This window comes from Dermacentor silvarum, chromosome 2 (assembly GCF_013339745.2).
Source record: "Dermacentor silvarum isolate Dsil-2018 chromosome 2, BIME_Dsil_1.4, whole genome shotgun sequence".
Lineage (NCBI taxonomy): Eukaryota > Metazoa > Arthropoda > Arachnida > Ixodida > Ixodidae > Dermacentor > Dermacentor silvarum.
This window is the reverse complement of record NC_051155.1, coordinates 189,005,823-189,028,253: the sequence shown is the minus strand read 5'-3', so window position 1 is coordinate 189,028,253 and position 22,431 is coordinate 189,005,823. Positions and strand designations below refer to the sequence as shown.

At 47.6% G+C, this 22,431-nt stretch overlaps 1 protein-coding gene across 7 annotated transcripts in view; it reads left to right on the top strand.

Annotated features, from left to right (window-relative positions):
* The window catches only part of LOC119442301 (serine/threonine-protein kinase tousled-like 2), a 144,200-nt gene that overhangs the window by 96,719 nt on the left and 25,050 nt on the right, over positions 1-22,431 (top strand). For 4 of the 7 annotated variants that reach the window (XM_049662037.1, XM_049662038.1, XM_037707132.2 and 1 more), the window contains 4 exons: positions 14,777-14,861; positions 15,116-15,358; positions 18,222-18,309; positions 20,095-20,153. In XM_049662037.1, coding sequence (XP_049517994.1) covers positions 14,793-14,861; positions 15,116-15,358; positions 18,222-18,309; positions 20,095-20,153 — 459 coding nt within the window. In that variant the 5' untranslated portion in view covers positions 14,777-14,792. Of the gene's footprint in view, positions 1-12,741; positions 12,908-14,012; positions 14,511-14,776; positions 14,862-15,115; positions 15,359-18,221; positions 18,310-20,094; positions 20,154-22,431 lie in introns of those variants that run through there. The other 3 variants (XM_049662040.1, XM_049662035.1, XM_049662039.1) reach the window with 2 other exon arrangements.

The window sequence follows — 22,431 nt, the reverse complement described above, 5'->3', positions numbered from 1 at the left end:
GCAAATCTTGAAGCATCCGCAAGGGCAGAAGATAAGCTTCGAGTGCATTCGGGATGCGCGCGCACCATCGGTTTCGGGTTCCTTGTGAAGAGACGTTAGAAGGGGATTTAGGATTTCTGCTTTCGCGAACACTGGTTTGACGTTACCGGTAACTAAAGGGGGTCGAAACATATACCTAGAGGCTTCGTAACTGATACGCTGTGCGTATGACGCAGTTCTGTGCAGTGCGGAAAACGCTACGGGTAATGTATTTTACTAATCCTTCCGTGATGTATCCATTGACTTCAGTTGCTCACGAGGGGATTAGTGGCGGACAACGGAAGCGCCTCTTTCTTTTTGGTTTGCGTTGCTGACCCGACTGACTTTACCCGTTGCTTTTTGCTACACCGTGCACGCGTGAGCTCACTGTGTTCAGCCAGGCACGTTTACTTTGCCCTTTACGCCTGATGCGGGGAGGGACGGGCGCCGCTGGTATAGATTCGGATGCGGGACATCCCGCTCTCGAGGGGGGGAGTAGGTCTAGGTGTGTATTTATGGCTCCTGACCTCTATTCCGCAGTGTTTTAAGCCGCGCGACCAGGGAAAACTATAGCTGTGCGGCTAAAGTGTGCGGCGGAGCTGCTCTTCGTTCTAAATGCACCACTTCGCTTCTCCTCGCCTTCGTTTTCCCTCTCCACCTCTTCGCCGAAGAGCGCGCTTCTTACCATGCATACCGTAGCCTCCGAAATCGAGTGTGTGCCGTTCGATGTCGGAGGCCATGTATGTGTCATAGTTTCTTACAAAAGTTACCCGAGGGAACCCTGGCAGCTGCAGTGCGGAGCTTCAGCCGGCATGCAAATGAAGGGTTATAAGAAGTCCATGGATTCGCCTAAACTTCAACGTTCAGGCTTGGAACGGCTTCGTGACTTCGCAAATGGACCATATGCAACAAAATGTCGCGTTACAAATGCGACACTTAATAAGTATTTATGTGCGCGGTCTTTATTAAAAGATGGTGTCTTGAAATATTAGGCAAATAAGTGGTGTCAAAAACATGGCAGCTATGGCGTATTTCCGACTCTTGCAATCGCCTTGGGCGCGTCATCATCATCATCAGCCTACTTTTATGTCTTCAATTCTTGCGCTAGCTTCCGGCACGTATAGCTCCGAAAGGCGCTCCCAAAGGCATCGCGTACGGGATCTGTTAGCTGTATCAATGCATTGGCTGTACTTAAAGGAACCGGTCGCTGGACTCTGGACTTGCGCGCAACCTATATATTAAATGAACAAAAACAGATGAAGTGCGAGGAGTTATTTAACAAGAACGTCACAAGCCACAAGCACGAAAATTAGACAAATTCGTGTACCACCCGTCATTCCCGTGGTATATGTGAACGGTCGCTGCGCCAGAGTTGCTTCTAGTAGAGTGTACTAGAACTGGCAATCTAGTACACTCTACTTCTAGTCCATTTCAGTGGGGACCTCAGGTTCATGTCGCCAGATTTTCAGGGGACCCTCAGGTTCCTGTCGCCACATTGTCGAACGCTACTTCGCCCCCCCCCCCCCCCCCCCCCGCCTTGGGCGCACGTGTATCTTCGAATCGCTTCCACGAGATAAGACAGGCACGACGAGATCGGAATCGTCGGTTGTCCTCCAGTAGTAGCCAACGCTACTAGACAAGCTAGTGTAGTAACGTTGGTAGCAGTCCCCGTCGAGAGAACGGGGGCTGCTACCAACGCCCCCCTCCTCGACGCGCGCTCGACCCGGCGGCGTGCAATGCTTGTATCGTGCCACCCGCTCCTGAATGGTGTTCGCTCGTGCTCGTTATCATTACTACCGTTTAACGGCTTTCCTCACTCCTCGAGCAAAGCGTTGCGTGTGTGCGCAGCTGTGGCCCAGTAATAGAGACTTGCTGACTTGCTTAACACGTTTGTCTCCCTTTAGGTGCGGTGACACCCTGTATGGTAATATGACCACACGTTGATCAAAGGGCGAGGATGTAAGGATTTTGGGGCCTTTTGAGTCTCCAAGTATGTTTCTTGGATGGCCGACCCAGGGGACTGCACCATCGCTGCTGTATCATTACGCTTGCTCGATTTGACGTAGTTGAGTTTGATATTTCCTCCTCTTCTTTTCCATCCTGGTTTTTTCTTATTTTTTTTTTTTTCTTGCGGAGCAACGTGTTGACGGTGCGGGGTTATGGCGCACATCATTTTGATTCGGTCCTTACGTACGAGAGGGAGAGGGGGCGCGTGGGCGAGTACCTTCTTGGTCCGCAAAAAAAAAAGAAAGAAAGAAAAACGTCTCCGCTGCTGACTTGCGTCCATTTTACAACCTTTATTTCCTTCTTTTTGATAATGTCGCCTTCACGACGGTAATGCTTAACGCCGCGTTGTGTTCGTTCATGTCAACCCGGCGTGACACTGACGAAATGCGTGGAGTCACGCTGACGAAATTTGCCCTTTTCTCCGCTAGCAGTCAACATTTTTTTTTTTTCCGCCGAGGGACTGAAACAGGCTTAATATACAGTGCTTTAGATGAGATGACGCAAGCGGCTTGGCGTACCCAAGGACCCGAAGATTACTTTGCTGGCACCCTTAGGGGGCTTGGCGCACGCAAGCGGAACCTCGGTCTCTCTAATCTAGAAATCTCATAAATGTTTTTTTGTTACCCTTTAAAGTAAGTAGCGCGCTGGGACATGCCTCAACAAAACCCCCGCGCATGCTTTGTGCGCGTGCGAACCGGAACGTAACGGCGCGGAATAATAGAAAGCGCTCAAAAATGAACGCGGCTCATTTCATTCCATTTCCTCGCCGTTTTTTCTCTCGCATGGAACACGCTCGTTTTTCTGCCAACATGTGTACGCAGCGCGGCGCCTTGGTTCGTACGAGGCTCGGTGGCGCGTCGTCGTTGGCACTTTTTTTTTCTTTTTTCGGGGGCGTCCTGAGAAAAACCTTGTGCCATGCTTGCCCGTGAGCTGGGCCCTCGTGCTTCTCGCCTTTTAACCGTCCTTTCGTGTCAGCTCTGTGACGTTTCGCGCAAGTCAGCAACAGCCTCGCTCAGCCCGCGGTTTCCATAACAGGTTTTCTTGCTTGGGCACGTGTCGGATTCCGCTCCGCCATTTAGGAGATGCTTTCACTGCATCGCGCGCAACGGGCTTGCCAGTGTTGATACAGCAGCTACATTTCGAGTAAGCATATGGCTTAATTTAAAAAATTAAATTATGGGGTTTTTACGTGCCAAAACCAGCTCTGATTATGAGGCACGCCGTAGTGGGGGACTCCGGAAATTTGGACCACCTGGGGTTCTTTTGCGTGCACCTAAATCTAAGTACACGGGTGTTTTCGCATTTCGCCCCCATCGAAATGCGGCCGCCGTGGCCGGGATTCGATCCCGCGACCTCGTGCTCAGCAGCCCAACACCATAGCCACTGAGCAACCACGGCGGGTAAGCAGATGGCTTGTCCATCGCATTTCGGCAGGATTCTCGATTCGCGACTTGCCACTCGAGGCACTTCGCGTGTATTCGCGGGCTTCTTTCACGTTCGGAAAAACACTTTTACGTAGCACGTATTGAGCAACAGAAAGCTGTATCGGTAGTTCATCGTGGTGCTCAACAATTTTCTCATTGACACTTTTCGTCTAATTGTAATATTTGAGAAGTTATTTAAATAATTAGGACTAATTATTTAATTAGGCGGAATGAAAGAATCATCTGTGTATCTCCAAGCGATGGCAAAAACATTCATTTGGTTCTGTTCAGCCATGTGGCATTTGCATATTTTTAGATCTTGGTGCATGATAGTCGGGACACCATGTATATATATAAATGTGTGAGGGACTGTAATCACGCAAATCGATTAAAGTTTTGCCACCCATTATTTCTAGAAATACAAGCATGATGCTTGTATTTGCATGATGCATGATGCTTGTATTGCCACAAAATGCTTCCATATCCCTGCAGTTTTTTGCTCTCCACGTGTATCGTCACTTCCCTTCACTTTTATGACTTTCAGTGTTATTGCGCACTCTACTGAGGGATTCCACGTTGTCACTCTGTGTCACGGGGCATAACCAGCGCCGACAACGCCCTTATTTGCGGCTTGGCGGCGTCTGTTGTTCTTCCCGCGATGTCTTATTTGTAAACAAAGACAACAACACTGTGTCACGGGCTGGCGATTTGGTCCGTAGACGCATTCTTCGCACGCCCTGGCAAATGTGTTGCCTGTGACATAGTTTCCTACAAAAATTACTGGATGGAACTATGGCGCTGGCGATTGCTCAGTTACCGTGGAAATTATGGTTAGTACGTAGATCCGTCTAGTCTTGGTGCTTGTGGCTTCAGACTTTCGTGTGACGTTATCTATTACGCATTATCTTTCTTAATTACCAACTACTCGTAGTTTTCTTAACACAGAGAGGCACTTCCTGCTCACACGCTTAATTACTGCGAATTGTTGCATTTATAACGCGGTATTTTGTTGGAAACTATCAATTTGCTAATTCACAGGCGTTTGAAGCCAGAAGGATGAAGTTTAGCCAAATTAATACATACTGCCCGTCATTGCGATGTTGACTGAAAGTATAGTAATCTCAAAACGGTTGGACTGAACCGGCATGCTTGCAGCTACCGCGGACGCTAGCGCCAGACTTCCCCCTAGTAATTTTTGTAGGAAACTGTGTATGGCCTTCGAGCCCCATGGCAACTTCCGGCCCCGTTGCTCTTCGCTGTCGAGTTTGCCGAGGGAAAAAAAAAAAAGTTTCCCTGTCCTCAAATGCAGCACATAAATTCCCTTGTCTTTCTCTTCACGCGCATGTAGAATTGCTAGCGTGTTGACGCGAATATTCGTGTAACTGCGATTGCATAGCAGAGCAGATGTCGAACAAGTGCGTTCTGCCATTGTCCATCTTGCCATCTTCGTAAACTACGAAAGTATAGCACACGTCCATGGAGTTTCAGCCTGTCCGTAAAACGTACTACAGTTTACGTAATACAGAAATAGTGGAGACGCAGAAGTGTGCAGCAGCGGTGGTGGCGCCGTCTAGTGACGCTGGCATCACCTAGCGCACAAAACAGTTTCAACGGTCATGTTCTACTTATCTGTTGATGCAAAGGCGTTGGCGGTGGCAGTTAATGTATAACGGATTTCCTTCCCCTCTGCGAAAAGGGAGACGCAATAAAAACGTTTCTTACACGTCGTAGTTTAATGAAGTCTCACAAGGGGGTGTTGCGCTGATGCCGCCGTTAGGGCGCCTCGTATGTCGCCACTGTGACCACTGTGGGTATAATGGGCTGTGCGTGGGTTTATCTCATTTTTTAGTAAAAACTTTTAGAGTGTTCTGTATGCTGGTATACGCATAGGCATTATTAGCGTAACGCGGACGCTGCATGGTAGCTGACATCTTGTTGACGCTTGGTCTGACCGCAATGTTTTAGACACGTTCTCGTGTTCTTTGAGTGATCTTGTAAAAAAAATGAAGACATTTAGAAATGCAAATGCTTCACGGTTACGCCGCGGCTAAAAATTCACACCAACAGCGAAGTAGAATACGCTTGGTACCTGCGATAACTCTGTTTGTCTGGTTGAGCCCCGCACCAGCCGGTAGCGCTACCAATCCGACCGCTCTAGAGTCACTGGAGTCCGCTCCGGACGACTCACAATAGAGAGGTTTAGCTTGTCCGGTAATCGGGTAAACACAGGCGGACCGGGCGTTAGGGCGGAGGCATAAACGTAAACTGCCACTATAGTGCTGCCACCTGGTGGCGCAGAGATCAGACAAAAGCAGCTTAAATTGCAGTAATTAAGTGTATTCTACTTCGCTGCTGGTGTAAATTTTCGGCATTGGCGTAAACGTATTGCTGTCATGCTATTAATATTTGCTAGATTTAGCGACAGGCACATTGTTAGGCGCGATTTTTTCGTAAGCTGAAAATTACGTGATAATGAAAATTTCCTGTGATCGCTGAATACTATCGATTTCAAAGAATTGCGTTACTAGGCGAGCACGCGGCTTGCCTATAGTAACAATAAAACAAGCCACGCCATGTTTTGTCTCTGAACGTGCCAGAACGTAGGAGAATCCCGTGTAGTGCCCTTGGTTTTCCCGGTGGCTGAAGGATTGAAGTGACAGGCTTGCTTTCGGCAGTCTGCTAGGCGAAAGCGCCACGGTTTCGCGTATGGGCGAGTAAGTTGTCGCACAGCAAGTTGTCACCTGACTGAAGAGTGACAAGCGCAAATTTTTTGCTTTCGTGAACCGACAGTTTGCTGTGCGACGATTGGTTGCGATCGGAGCGAAGTGTTTTAACCGTAGTCGTGATACCCGTGCGTAGAAATGTTCGTGCGAGTGGCCCATGGCCACTTCGCCGCCAAGCGCTCCCGCGTTGCGTCTTGTAGGTGTGAACAGCGACGTGCACGCAGACATTTGTGGGATGATGATGTGGGGCTTCTTCTCTTTGTATCGGGTCGGTGTGAATCTCGTACCCTATAGCAGTATTACACGTCGTTTGAGTGGGCGCCCTCTGCCGTAAACATGCAATGAAGCGTCTGACGGCGCTTGTGTCGCGGTTGATTCAGTGAAGGCTCTGGGTTGTTTTAGTGACGCTGTACACGGCTGTGCAGGATGTCGCATATACAGGAACACTATAGCTTGTTTGGTGGGCGCGCGTCCGTGCGGAAGGGCGGGGTGTCAGGTGGCCACGTAAATGCGCCGCTGGGAAACATGTACCCCGTTCTCTTCCTGTGCGTGCGTGCGTGCGTGCGTGTGTGCGTGCGTGTGTGTGTGCGTGCGTGCGTGCGTGCGTGCGTGTGTGCGTGCGTGTGTGTGTGCGTGTGTGTGTGTGTGTGTGTGTGTGTGTGTGTGTGTGTGTGTGTGTGTGAGAAGAGAGCGAGAGAACGGCCAAGGAGAACAGGGTGGCGGGGAAAGCGTCTCGTGTCCACACATTAGGGCGCCTCAGTACAACATCGCCTGTGAGAGCGGTTTGTGTCTCGTTATGTTCGTGAACGGGAGAGGTGCTTTTCACACAGAGGCGTCCCACCAGCCTGCGGCACTTCGTTTAAACAGTGTCGCGTTCATTTTAGTTTTGCGATTTTTGTCCCCTCGACGTTTCAGTTGTGTGCCTGCGAAGCAACGCGTGCGAAGGACGTATGTCGCAGCAACACAGAGTTGAGTTAATAGCCAACTCTAGTTTCCTATTTCTGAGCTGAATGTTTTAGTAGCTTGTTCGTCTCTTTTATACTGCGTAACAAATTTATGCTTGAGCATCAAACTACGCCAGAAGCATGGGACACATGGTACGTCGCAGAGGCCATACGCCATTCGGCGCTACGAAAATATTGCTGCGCCAACTGTCGTGAGTTTGTTGGGCATACAGTCGAACCCGGTAATATATATGAGTAATTCGATAGATGGAATAAAATTTCTATACAAAAATTTTCAAGGGGATTTTACAGCTGTTCCATATACACAATAATTTGTTATATATGTGTGAGTTCCGTGTGTCCGGGTTCGACTTATATGGCTGACGGTTTAGTCCTACGTCGGATCGCACGCAGACTCGAGCACGTGTCTCCGGCCTAATCCTACGACCATGATTTTTGCCCCACGTGTTTCCAGAAACTATGTGGGAGCTGGTGCCTTATAGCTTAGGCTCAGCGGAAAGTGTTTCTATTGAGTTCAGTTAGAATGACCTGCCTGTGAATCTTCTAAACAGGCACACAAGGATACCTATGAATGTTCGTGAAGCAGCTAGCCTACAAGCACCGGTTACAGATACTCCATGGAGACAACGTTATCGCTTATGTTTCCCAGTGATAATCAAAGCACTCTTTACATTGCTCTCAGTTTATATGTACTTTTAGAATTTCTATAATTTGAATTCTTCACTCTTTTCAAGAGTTGTTCTGCAGCGTCAGTTGTCAAAGGGCGAATCCAGATGTTCTGTCCATCGCGTGACATGTCCACGGTCGATGGGGTGCCTCGATGTCCTGCTCACCCGCCCTTCCGGAGAGGCGGACAAGTGGTACATCGAGGAAATTTAGAGGTCGAGCGTTCTGTTCAATCGTTTGCTACATGAATGCCAGACAAGATATTGTAGGGAAAATTGCTGGAGTTCGAGAAAAGTATGTGCACTTAGTGGTAGGGATCGTAAAGGTTCTGCTTGAAATATCCAAGTTACGAACAATTCCCTAAGGTCGAGAAATCTCGAAAGTGCCGTTCAAGGATTAGTGCTTCCATGAAGTTCAAGGAAACGATAAAGGCTAATGGTTTTCAACATTGCACAGTGATAAGGTAGCCCCTCTCGATGCTCATGGTTGTTTCAAAATGTCGGAACAGCTTGGAAACTTTCCGCGGAGGTTAGCACTGAAACAGGTTGTGCGTCGGATCTCGCGGCAGTGGAGTGCTGGCCGGTGTATGAAGGTGTACGATATACACACCATGCGTGCGCTTGAGGGCGCGTGTTTGGTCTAGAGTGTACTAGACTATTCTAGTACACTCTAGTTTAGAGCCTTCATGCAAGGCCTTGTATGAAGTTAAGCCTCTCCCTAGGCGTGAGGAGTGGCGAGATGCATGTTGTCGTGCTGGAGTGTAAAAATGAGGTGCGTTGTTGACAGGCCGTCTGTGTTACCCATGGCTCTGACACCGAAACTTAAACCCGTAGAGCTAACAGGCAACGTCCGTCCGGTGTGAATGCGACGTCCAGGACAGTGTTCTCTGTTAAACGATACTCTTGCAAGCTCTCGAAAAGTCCTTGCAATTTGCTGGAAATTGCCAGGGTCGGAGGAGATTTCGTTACAGTTACGGTGTATATCTAAAAATTGCACGTCTGCTTTTTTTCCCTCTCCTAGTTTTGGTCAGTGATGTCACAACCGTTGCTAATGTTTGCTATTTCGTGAAGCAATTCTGCTAGAACGGTGACGTCGAATTACGTGTCGGCTTGTAGTACCGACCGCTTGGACAGGTCTGTGTCTGGGCGTGATCAGGCATGAGGCCTCTCCACAGCTGCATAAGAGATAAAAATGCTCCATGACTAGACTGCCCAAAACATCAATGACACACTACAAGCAAATCGTACAAGGTTGCCATGTAGGCTTCCGCCGCCAAGCCGAAAACCAAACTTGCATTATTCATTTTTGTTTCTGCATTCCTTCGAATCGGAAACGTTGGCGTTGTTTGACTTCTGATAACTTGCGATACCTTATTTAACTTACGGAGAACATTATAACAAAACGTTAACAGTCGGTTGTTGCTAAATATTTGGTTAGTTTCAAATATTCGAAGATGCCGAATAGTTCTTTTTTTTTCGAACATGAATAGCTTGTAATACTCGAATCGTATTCGAAACCCATTTGCCCACCCCTAATAATAATCAAACTCGCGCAGGCCCCTCTGGTCACCTTCTGCTTTCATTCATCGTGAAACGCACTTATATTCAGTTTTTCGCCTTCATAATGTCTTTGTTTAATAAAAACAACCTAACTTAGTTTTTTTTTTTTATTATAAAAAGGTCAGGCACTGCCGAGGATTTGGTAACTACTCGAGTGACTCAACTTTTTCATACCCTCGTTTCTTCTGCTAATGATTATATCACACCGGGGAAAAAAAAAAAGTTGGAAATATGATGTGACTCTTTCATTTACAGTAAGGCACTGCTCGTAACAAACAGAAAATGTTGGTAGTGCCGACATGCATAACTGCCCGTCTTTAAGGAAACATAATAACTGAAACCATAAAAATTCATGGGCGCCTTCTGGAAACTTATGTCGCGGGTCGAATGGATTTTTTTCAATGGGGTTCAACAGGCTGGTACTAACGTACGAAAACTACCGGCTCATAAAAAGACAATGGACTGCGGTTTCGCAAGGATGACGCTTGAAACCGGCATTCCGTACATTCTCCAAACAATTCGCAGCAATCGCTTTCGTTTACTGCCGCCACACAGCGCCATGAACATTTGTTTGCTGTCGCAGTCTTTTCTCTGACCGAGCGTGTTGTCGAGCACAAGTGAGCGAACCATGATTCACAGCTGTAGCTCGATCCTTTTTCCTGCGGCCGTGTTTAAACTTTATATATACGTCGGAATATAAAGAAGCCATGGCAATTACGAATGCAGACATTAATGTAACAATATATTTCCATAACCGAATGTTAAGCTTCATGTGTTTAATACCGTTTGCAAAAAAAGAAAATAGAGAGAGAGAGAGAAAGTTGAAAGGCGATTTAACAGATATTTAAAAGTCGACGAAAGACAACGTTCATGATCGCCCGCTTTCGGTTTGTGTAGTATAGAGTGTAGCGTGGCCATTTCAAGCCCGTCAGCGTCGCCGTCCCCGTCCAAGAAATATAGAATTGTTCAGCTGGCTTTTTCAGCCCCGCTTTAGTGCTGTACTTTAAAAGAATACGCGCTATCATCGCGCCAGTCGCACATCCGTTCTGGCAGTCACTGCACTCGGTGTACCGGCTGTGTGGCAATACTACATCTTTTATCTCAATAAGTGACGTTTCGTACGGTCGAAGTGTTTCTTCCCATGATAATGTCGGCCAGTAGCTGTCGATCGAATATAATGCATAGGTATGCCCAGGTATTATTGCTTAGTAGTGCGCACAGCTGCCAACTCTCCTGATTTTTTTTTTTTTTTAATTTTTAGGTTTACGAATTCGGGCTTGTTCTACGATTTTACAAATGTTTCGCCTAGTGTTAAAAAAAGAAAGGAAAGAAAGAAAAAAGACCTGTTTGCGAAAAAGTTTCACCATACCCTTGAAGTTTTCTGATGGTGAAAGGACACTGCAGGAGCTCCGTAGTACCAGATTCGAGCTACTTAATTCAGACAAGCTCGTGAAAGCAGGCGAAAACGGCAACAGCGTAGTCGGTGGATGAAGTCGCAGTGTGTTGCTTGTCAGTTTGTGCTGTTCTAGGTTTGCTGCATGTTCATCGTTAATACAGTACGTATGTATCTCACGAAAAGTGTAGGCTTAACGCATAAAAAAATGGTATTGCCCCCCACCTCTTTTCCCCCCCTTCCTGTGTAGTGTCTTCATGATTTTTACATAAGGTCTACAAGTTGGCCGGCGTGGTAATGCGGACGCGTCTGTCCACCGCTCGGTCATTTAACCTCGCCTCATGCCATTTGTGGCACGAGATTGCCGGCTGAAATGCCATGCCGGCAAGCCAGTATTTAAAAGCGCGCGCGCGTGTTGGAGAGAGAGGAGTGGTTTTGTTTGAGAAAGGAAAGGTTGGGTGCTATCTTCTGCAGCCTTTGAGGGATCGCCTCTTCCTCTTCACAATTCTCTCTCGCTCTCTGAGGGAGCACGGCTGAGCGCCAAGCGTTGGATTGGCTGTGCGGTTGCAGCTGGAACATCGCGGCGCAGCCTTCCCTGCTCGTCGCGCTATCTGTTCCTCTGAGCAGAGCTACCATGCGATTATAGATGCCATCAGGACTTTCGTAGTCTGTCATTCTTCAAAGTGCAGCCCGAGTGTTGGCAGTTTGCTGCTTCCACACTCGGTGTATGCTGGCTAGAAATTGGCTTTGTGTTTCGTCTACCGCCACATAGATCGGAGTGGGGAGGGAGGCTCGATGTGGAGGCGGAATGTTGTTTCTTCTGTGGCACTGTTATCTTTAGCCGCCCGGATCGACTGAACATATGGACTGGCTCGGTTCCTCGGGTTCTTTTTCATTGTTTTCTGCGTTCACATTCGAAATATTCTTAATTAGCGAACATCACTCGCTGTATGGTAATTTGAAGCGAAGCTAAATGTCGCCGTGCAACAACGCCGTGGTTTCCCTTTGCGCAGCAAGGATCGCGTTTTGCGCTCGTGCATAGGAGAGATAAGCCAAAGGAGGGGAACAACGAGGACGCGGCGACGTCGTCGTGTTTAGTGAGCGAGCGCTGCGCTGCGTTCTCTTTGCCGTTTCTATCCGGACTCTTTTTTTTCTTTACTGTTCGAGTCGCCGCCGGCACCTCCGCCTTACGTCACGGCACGTGCGGCTGTTTCACCGCTGCACATACATACATGCGGGTCGGTTCCAATGAGCGCCGAGGGCGGCAGCCGTGTGCGTCTCTGTGTCTACAGGCCGCGTACGCAGCGACTGCTCTGGACGGTTTCTTTTTTCTTTTTTCCTTCTGCGGAACGCTTCTCCGATCCGCCGCCTGGCATGAAACGGAGACGAGAAAAAGCAGGCAGCAGCAGTAATAATGAGGGAAGACGGGTTGGGCTGCCGCAGTATCTCTTCAAGATGGCTCTTTTCTCCTATCCGAACGGGCCGGTCCGTCGGGTCTCCCTTAGCAGCTAGCTAGCTAGCTCCCAGTATTCGATCACTCCAACGGCGCCGTGCGTGTGTGTGTGGACGCCGCCGCTGGACGGACGAGGGAGGCGACGTTAGCGTTTAGGCGGCTTCCTCGCTCGCTCTGTTTTGCTTGTGTATTTTTATCTTTTTTTTTTTCCTTCTCTCGCTCGCTTCTTTGTTTCGTTTCCCATCGTTCGCGTCGTTCTTTCTCCCACGCTCTGTCTGTCGCTCGCTGGTTCGCACCGCTTCTTTCTCTCCCGCTCTGTCCCTCCGGTTGGGTTGGTGGCTCGGCGAAACGGTGCGACGGCGGCAGAGAAGAGCCGCGCGCTTTGGAATGCGCCGTGAAACGAACGAGCGAAGTGGATGCGTAGAGGCCAGGCTCGTCGTCTTCGCACAGTGAGATTTCCTTCCTTCCTGGCGGCCCCCGTGTGCCGTGGTCGCCGCTGCGGCTCCTCGGCGTCGCTTGCTGCCCAGGCGGTGGCGGAGAGCGGCTTCGTGCCGTAGCCGCGGCGGTGTTTGTGCGTGTGTGCTCGCCGTTGTTAGAGGGTCGTCATGTCGGTTCGCCTGTTGTGACGCGTGGCTCAACGTGTGCTGCTCCTGCCATCATGGCGGCCGCTCCCGTGGGGCTTCGTTTCGGCGGAGGAAGGCACGTTGTGTTTTTTTTTTTTCTTTTAGTACATTTTTTTGCTGCGTTTCTGTATATGCTGCTTTCCAGCTGCCTCGCGGCCCCTACTCTCTGCTTCCCTTTCCTTCTCTCCCTGTCATTCCTCTTCGTGTCGTCTCTCCCCCCTCCGACTCTCTTTTGCTCAATCTGGAAGGCATGAGAGTATGGCATAGCGCTAGCGGCCTCCTTTGCCACTTTTCTCCCTCGCACTCTTCTGTCTTCTCTCTCTCGCTGACTGCCGCAGCTACCATTCTTGTTTCGAGGCGCCTAGCGGCCACTGACAAGAAAGAAGAAAAAAAAAAGGAAAAAAAAAGGGGGGGGGGGAGGGGGGATGATGGGCCGTCACGTGTTGCGAACTCTTCCAGCCATCGGGGTACGATGCTCTTCTGGCTGGGGGTGATCATTAGTGACCACGCAGGGGCGGTGCCTGTAGAATCGCTTCTACTGAAGTGTAAAGGTTATAGTTTAAAAACGGCGCGACTGACGTCACGCCGGTGGATATGGCGGCGGGCACCACCTTGGAGTACGATGACTTTCTGTTTGTTCCCCGCGAACGTCGATTGAGGCGCAGATTTTTACTTCGTTTGCCTATAATCGGTTGACTAGATTGCGTGAAGAGTGAAATAAAGACGTGGTGTTTGTTTCGAGGGCGGTCTTGGAGGGCTGAGGTCACGTCATTTATTGAAGGTCCCCTGTCCCTCATTCAAGCGTTAACCATTGCACGTGGGGAGCGTTTCCGTTTTTGTCGACTGCACACGTGCAGTGCAATATTGCCGTTCTTATCACGTGTTTCGTGCTTATGTTCGGAGCGATAGACGGAAATGATAAAAATAAAATGCGAAGGGATCTTTGCGGTTGACCTTGGTGCAGTCGCATGATCTGTTTGTGACATTGGACGAACGGAAACGTACCAAAAATCATCCAGATTACCGTCGGGCGTCGTTCGCTGCGGTAGGAGGGGGGGAAAAGACAAAAAAAAAAAACAAAAAAAAAAACTTTACCCTATCCATGTTGCAGTAAGCCGTTCTTTCTCTTTATTTTGTTTCGACCGTGCGTCTCGCCGTTCGATGTACGACGTTCTACGAGAGGTTTCTTGTTTGAACGACGTTGGGGAGGACGTTGAAATGAGGTTCGTGAAACCTAAGAGCCGTCGGAAAGCCTTCCTCGTCGACGAAATGGTTGGGGAAAAGTCGGGCGCGCGTTTGCAACGCTGTAAATGGTGCCCGTATATCACACTCGGCACTGCCACTTTGTTTCTCGAGTTATGGGGCGAATGTGTGTGTTAATCTCAGGCTGCCTGCTATCGGAGCGGAGCCTTTAAAAAAGAAAAAGAAAAATATGAACGCGTAACCCGTGAGCTGCGCTCCGATATGGCGTCGTCCGGGTGTTGTCCCTGCCTCGGCCCCGGAGGAGGCTGTTGCGTGGAGGCACGACGCTTGCTCGTGTGGCATGGCCGCCTCGCCGTAATGGGAGCGGCTGCTCGCAGGCCAGTGCCGCCCGCTGGCTCTTTTTCCTCGCTTCACGAATCGATCCGCCCTGGCCCTTGCAATGCCTCGGTCTGGAAATATGAAGCTGGCCGATGAAGGTTTTTCTTCCTTTCAGATGCATTTCTTTGTTGTGTCTAATCGTTGCAGTTGCGGCACGAGAAAAGGCGCAAAGTGCGGTAAACGCCCTTAAGGATATAGTTTTGCTAGTGTGTGTGTGTGTGTGTGTGTGTGTGTGTGTGTGTGTGTGTGTGTGTGTGTGTGTGTGTGTGTGTGTGTGTGTAAGGTTGTCTAACCATGTTGGTCGTCTCACTTCTGCTTAATGCTACATTTATTGAAGGGCATCCTCCCTACTTTCATTGTGCAGGTGGGAGCCTGAGACAATGGACAACATCCATAGTCTGGACCCACGAAAACAAGAATTGCTGGAGGCTCGGTTTCTGGGAAATCGGGTGAGTCACGGCCCTGCTGCCAACTGATATTGGGTACTCATTGCTTCCATTGTTGCGGTCTAAATTTATCTCATTGGCCATTAATTTGACAAACTTGGATTGGTGTTCTCCCACTGGATTGGTGTTCTCCCATTGTTCTCCATCCTTTTGTTTCAAAACCCTTATTTTACATCTACTATAACTGTCCTGCGTGTTCACTGGGAAGCTCCTGTTCACTGGCCCCGTGTGCATGATGACCTTACCTCGTGGTGCAGCAACTGTGCAACAACCTGGGTCCGGGTGGTGCCTACCTGGGTCAGACATCGCAGTCCTCTTCTGGTGGTGCGATGGCGGCGGCGGCAGCCGCGGGAGTTAGCGGGCCCCTGGCGGGCGTGCCGGCTTCCCAGCTGCTGGTCCACGTGTCCTCCTCGGGCAGCTCAAACAACACCAACCACAACCAGGACTCAAACATGAGCAACACCAGTCTTGGATCACAGCACTCCGACAAGGAACTCGAGGTGTGCCGCCAAGCACTTTGGTGTGACCCATGCATGCACTGTGCTGTCTTCTGTGGTAGCAGGAATATACTCATTTGCTGTGCACCAACTACATAAGCCTTGCCATTGGATTTATGAAAATGCGAGAGGCTTAGGATATATAGTGGAGTCAATACTGGCTAGTCGTAACAACTATGACCTGCTGCTCCGTGTTGTGAGAAGGCAAATGAGGGAACACAATCTGAAGGAGATGACACAGAATAGCAAAGAAAGCTTTTTTGGATTCATGCACACACTCCTCCCCATACTCGGAAATCTGCGGTCCCAGCTGAGCAATTCTGATAATCATTCGAACTGAACGTAAGAACAGCACTGGAACAAGGAGCTTTGAGAGCAACTGTGTCTTGCTCTTCTGCTGATTTCAGACTCCAGTGTGCCATATTTAGCTAACCTTCATTGGTTATAGTGAATATATCTTGAGGCAGTACTCAGTACTAGCTGTGCGGCATTCAGAAGGCATACACGTGATTTTCAGGCTGTTTTCAAAAATAAAGAGCGTAATGAAATACTGCTCTGTAACTTTACCACACTTAACACAAGTGCACACTTCAAGCTAGCACATCAAGAGGCACTTGCCAGTTCATAATGAGAAAGGATCCTTATGTAATTGTTTCATGTTGCTGTGCATGATAAGAAAAAGTCTATGGGAACTCTTTTTTATCAGAATGAATAGCTTTTTACCTTGATGGTGTGTAAATGCACCTGTTTTCTCTGCCACACACCACAGGGCTTTCGGTAATCATTAGTGAATAAAAATTTAGAACTTTTTTGGTAAAAGGTGACACTGAACTGGATTTAACGATTTTGACGACGCACAAAAGTGTTGCGCAACATTGAAAGATGTGCACAAAAACAAATTTCTGGCTGTTTGAATTTGCATATACTGGAATAATGGATTTGCTTCATTCTAATAGTTTCCTTATTTGCTGTATGTTGAGTCTGTTGGTACACGATTAACTGTCTTCCAATTGCCGAGCTCAAATGTTCAGGAAGCACTGCTGAAATAAGGCATAGATGGCTTGAGGTATTTATTGTGTACTACCCAAACATGCGTATAGAGAGCTCTCATGAAATGCAGCCACTATTCTGACGTAGCGTTAGTGTCGGGTAAACTCACCCTTTACTAGCACTTTGTCCGGAAAATAAAGCAAGAATGTTAATTCTTTTTATATGCTTAATGTGTGTATACATGTGATAATAGGGAAACAATCTGAATACACTATTAAATGATAAAAGTGTCTTGTAGTCAAGCAGAAAGTTGAATTTTAGATTTATTTTGAAAGGTATTTGCAAAATTTCACTGCAAAGGCTTCTCTGCCAAGATCATTCATAAGCTAGCACTGAACCTAGGTTTTTCATTAATCAAAAGCCTACACGTGAACTCTTAATTGTGCAAATGGGTCACATTAATTTTCATTCAATGTAGAAGCACCAAGGGGTTTGTCGTCAGAGTTGAAGTGAAATAAAGACAAATGCAGGCTCGGAGAGCACCAAATGGGATGGTCGCTGGAACACAGAAGCAGATGCAAGAAATTGAAATGTATTGCTTCACTGTCACTGATGACATGTTCATTTATGTTTATTCTCAATTGAAATAATTCTGAAGAATTGTACATTTGGCTCCTACTTTGTGCTGCGGCCACAGATGATGTACCGATGATGGTTGTTGCCAGTCTGTTTCTGCCGTCTTCGGCACTCTTAATGACATTTCTCTTTTTTTTTAGTAGCATAGTTGGTGAGCACATGATCTGTAGAAGTAAAGCTGTAGATGAGTGCAGCTTGTCTCTGGTAATGAACACTCGCTTTTTTGGTATGAACGAGCCCAGCACGTCAACTGTAGACAAATGATTTATTCAGTCCATTAGTCTGCTGTCCAGCAGTGCTGTGGGGTCTCTAAATAGGATGCAAACTTGGCAGTTAGCATTTTTCACACAAGCTTCCTGTAATACTTGTGACACTGCTCTGTAGATGGGCTAGAGATGAGCTTGTGCCACGGACTATTCATAACCGCATGCATGCTGCTGGTCATTATCATAGTTTTGTGGAAGAAAGCTTCAAAAATCCTCTTTGGGCCTTGAGGCATTCATTAGGCACATGCTGATTTCGTCTTTAATGATGTTTTAATGTACTATTACCCCTAACATTATAATTTGTAAGTATATGCACCTCTTTAGCTTTATTATTACCTTAGTACTTTATCTTGAAAACCATTGTTCATTGTTATTTCAGAGTCTTTTAATAAACCTTTGTTCATGGTTATGACACAGCCTTTTAATATTAGTTTATCTATGGCTAGGGCCCTATTGATCTGTAGGGCCCTATCTGTAGTCAGTCATGCCCAAATATGTGCTTGACTTTGTAGCAACAATATTCTGTCTGCTTATTTTTTATTTGTTAGGTGCCTGATTTAATTTGTAAGCCATCACTGCCAAGCTTGTAAATATAAAACCGAAAATAGCATTATTTCTAAAAGGTTTCAGTGCTTATTGTTTCCTAACATTTGGTTGGACTTTTTTTATGATAGGAAGAAAGGCTTGTACCCAACAAAAAGGGTGAAAGAGACTAGTCGCAGCGGAGTGATGTATGAGTGAACGAGCATCGTGAAAGTTGCACTTGCTGCAGTGGTCCTGTCCTTGTGACATCCAGCACAGTAGCCGTGGTAGGAAGCCTCGGAGACAGCTTTAGACATGGCGGCTTTGTCTTAGTGTGTCTGAGAGCCCATTCAAAAGTGTGAAGCTGTGGTGTTCTTCGCAGTGTGTGAAGCTGGACCATCAAACCATCAAGTCGCATTCCTAATGGGCAATTTTCATATTGACCTCTGCAGCCTCAGACACCAGAAAAGCACCTTCGGACACCTCCCCAGTCAGAGCGGAAAAGGAAACGAATGAAAGAGGATGCTGCTACAGCTGCAGGTACTGGAACTCAATTGTGTCCTTGCTTGCACTGTGTTGATTTTGCTGCTAGAAAAGTAGGAAAACCAGTTGACTGAATTCTGGCATATATACAGTTGACACCCTGTGTAAATAAAATGCCTTTTGTCAGTATCAGTTGGTGTAGAGTATTGGAGCTTAGATGTTCTTGGACGCTGCACTGGTGTTTTCTGTGAAGGACTAGAAGACTTGCCTTTGGTATAGACACAAGGTTTTTATGCATCTGCTAATATTTTAACAACTACATTAAAGGAGCATTTAGGTGGAGGCAGAGTGCCAGAATGCTTATGTACTGAAATTTCGCGGCATGTTGGAAAAATTCCAGGCAGTGAAAAACAATCTAGATACCCTCTCTATGGCCTACCAGTTATTGTCGTTATTATAGCACGTTACTTGTGAGCAGTTGGACATATCTTGTGGTGTTATGCACATTGCGCCTTGATTTTTCCGAGGTGTGTTGTCTCACAACATAGTAAGTGACGGCATACTTAGCTTCAGATCGCTGGTTTATGTTAGACTTAATCAGTGTGTCATTGCTTGAGGTTCAGAGAGCAATGGCTTGTCTAGCGTATAGATTAAGTACTGTGACAAAACAATGGTGCCTTACTGCTACATTCTTATGAAGGAACAGCAAACTCCTACATCATGAATTTCTCAGTCTGTCTTGTGCGTGACACTGCAAACCTATTCGTAGCACTGCGACATCTTTCTCGCCTATGCTTGTTGCTATCAAAAAGTTAGTAGCCCTTCCCCTGTCGAGAAAATGGGGGCAAGCGAAGCTTGTCGTGTGTTTCTTCGGTGTTCCTCCAAACGAATTGCACTGACGAGTACTACATTTTGCTCAAACCACAACCGGTCACACTCACAGAGGTTTCCGGTTGAGAAACTCTCGTTGAAACCTGACTATCGCACCGGGGATGTTGGCGCTAGCATTGCCGAGGTGTGCACCACCCTTGTCTAGTTCCTGGAGGGCTAGACGACACTGGCGTTTGGCCTCAACATCGCGCTCCCTCAACTCGGGGTCCGCGGCTCTTCGCTGACGATTCGCCTGGGCTTCAGACGCCCTCACGCTAGAATCGGCACCTCGATCTACGATCCCTTTTCCAAGCGCATTCATTCTGTATGGATTTCCATGAAATTTTTTCAAAATAAAGCTGTCCGTTACGTAAGACAATGAATGGCTCATACCCCCTTAAGCAATGGCTCATACCCCCATAAACGCAGCCTCCCCATTAAGACGACAGAAGTGGAATTCTACGCTGGAATGATTAGCGGCAACACAGCCAGCTGTTGAAACAGACGACGAGCGCGGTAGCAGTTGCATGTGCGTATGAATGCGTGCTGAGCACGAGCGCGTGCAGAGCACGAGTGCGTGCCGACCACCAGTGCAGCTCTGAGACCAGCTGGTTTCTTTAGCTTTACATCGTCGGCGCAGGCTAATACAAGCTTCGCTTGAAAAGTTACAGGTGTTATCTAACAGTGCAGTCACTATGTTATAGCAGCCAGTTTGACAAACATGTATGCTGTAAACATAGGCTTCTTGTATGTTTGGACATAAACCTCACCTCAAAGTTAGCCAGGATGAAACTCCATGGGGTGCTTTTATTTATTCCAGAATGCTCATTAGTGCTATATATTTGTGTTTGGTTTGACCAAGACAAGTCATGTGTTGATCACCCACTGGCCTCATTATCATTAGCGTTGTTCCTATCCACCTATGTTGGAGTCTGTCAGATAAGCAGATTGCCTGCTCTTCTTTCTCCCCAGCAAAAGGAGCTCGAACAACATGTCCCGACAACCCAAAGAAAATAAATGAATACTTTAAGGTAAGTAGGTCCTTATTCTTCTGTCTTTTGTTTAGCCTGGGACATGTCATGAAGTATGAAAAATGGGATCTCAAGATTAACTGTAAAGATTTAACTAGCAAAAATAATACTCCTTTGCACTTTTGTGAGATTGATGTTTTGAAGTTTTTCTTTGTCCGAATTTAAACTGGCATCAAAATTTCTTCTGTTCAGCATTCATTGCTGAACACGAGTGGCGTCTGTGGATCTGGTGGTGACATATTTTTTCGGAAGACGTCCTCGTAGCGTTTCAGACAGTGGTAAGGTGTAAATCCTCTGTGATTTACATTCATTGTGCCTGCTGCCACAACTATCAGCAGGTTGAACAGTTTGGTCTATTGTGTCCGCTCTTGAAGTAATTTCTGAGGAATGTATTGTCTTGTAAGCTAGTATCGCAGATGACACCTCTTACAAGCACCATTTAGTCGCAGAAGGGCTGTAAAGCAGGGCTGCACAACATGCTGACTCTGGGACATGTGCACTACACAGCACAGTTCAGTATTTGTTTTGGTGCTGGTGTGTGCTGTCTAAGCCTGTCCGTGGGATTGGGAGAAGGTCACTCTTGTTGCCAAGCATGGTACAAGCCCAAGGCACTGTGTGAACAGGAAGCAGTCCCAGGAAAACAGATAATGCGCCTTAAAAAAAAAAAAAATGTGAGCATCTTTGCTTCCAGAGAAGACAGGCAAGCAACCTTCTTGCCAAGTTACCTTGATGTTGACGCAGTAGTTTCTCAACATGCTTTTCAAACCACTCGTATATCGTCACTTTCTTGAGAGTTTAAAGAAAAGTTAATTCCTAAGCATGCTGATAATTGGTGTGAGCTGAAAATTTTCAGACATAAATCATCTTAACCCTTTCAGCCCTGGATTTTCTATTTCTTGCATATATTTTTTTGCTTTGCATATTTTACACGACAAGGACTCTAGAAACAAGCCTGAGCAAAAAATTTGCCCATTTACAGTCATGTCATCAAAACCGCACATCAGGGCTCAGTGGTTGCAAAACGCAGTGAAAAGCTAATTTATTCAGGGGTGGAAAACACAAACATTGCAAACACAAACTTCACTAATTGTTCATGTGGAAGCCTCTGAAGCAGTTTTGAGCCTTGGCAAGACACAGGTGCACATTAAATTTTTCGCACATGATACGGGTTTGTCCTGTGCATCCCTCAAGCTTACAACGCTGTTCCCTGCTGTCGGTACGAAGAGGCCAGTGTCCCACCTGATCAAACCTGACGTCTTGTACTGGCCTATTTTCAGCATATCTTGCTTTTTTCGAAGTCACCAGAGGGGAGAGCGACGGCCTTCCTCGCTTTTGCACCTTTGGCCGGCTGTCGGCTCGTGCAAGTGCTTCAGTAATATGGAGGGTGAAGTCCAGTAAGTTCAGTTGCTTGCCAGGCATCAGTCCTTGTGCAGCTGCATCACTTCTATACTCCAGCCATGCGTTCACAACTGAGGCATTGATAATGTGAAATATCTGGCTCAGGCTGCTCAAATTCATCACCGCTGTCTGAAGATCCGTCGATTTCTCCCTCCACATCAGACAAGTTTCCATTATTAAGTTCACGGAAAATTGCATCCGTGCGTTCTTCCAGATGCCTAGAACTCAAGTTCTGGCGGGAATAGAATGAATCTGTCGGTATACACGGTGTAGCGCCCACCGACGCCGAAACGCTGGGCGTTTTGGTCGGCGCTCTCAGCCGGTGTCTTGGCGCCGGCTGTCAAAAAAGTAAAAAATAAGGAAGCGCAGCGCGTGCTCGAGGCGCAAGCTCGGCACGAGCAGTGTCATTCCAGAAGCTTGCCACGCTGGTCGTCGAGCCGACCGCCCTTCTGAGTAGGAATGACGGCAATGCTCGTACAGCCGTCGTACTACCCTCTTCCAGTGGCTGACCGCACGGTGTGCGAATCACTGCCTGCGTTCCCACCGCCAGCGCTACCCGCATCTCGTCCAGTGCCCGTCAGCCACCATCAGACAAGCCTTCCTTCCACGACTTGCCCCGATACCGTCTCGTCGACCACCCGATGCGCTACCCCACCGTCCTCGGCCTCCGGCTCTCTCCAGGGGTCTCTTTCATGCGAGTACGCGCACAGTGTCCTTGACACGACCATGATACCGGCCACGTCATCGCCCTCACGTCCCTCTTACAACGGTATAGGCGTGCCTGAAAAAAAGAAGAAAAAAACACCCAATGAAATCGGACGCAATGGCAAGCCGACAGCATGCCATATACAACCACAAAGCCCTGTTGTCGTCAAAACTG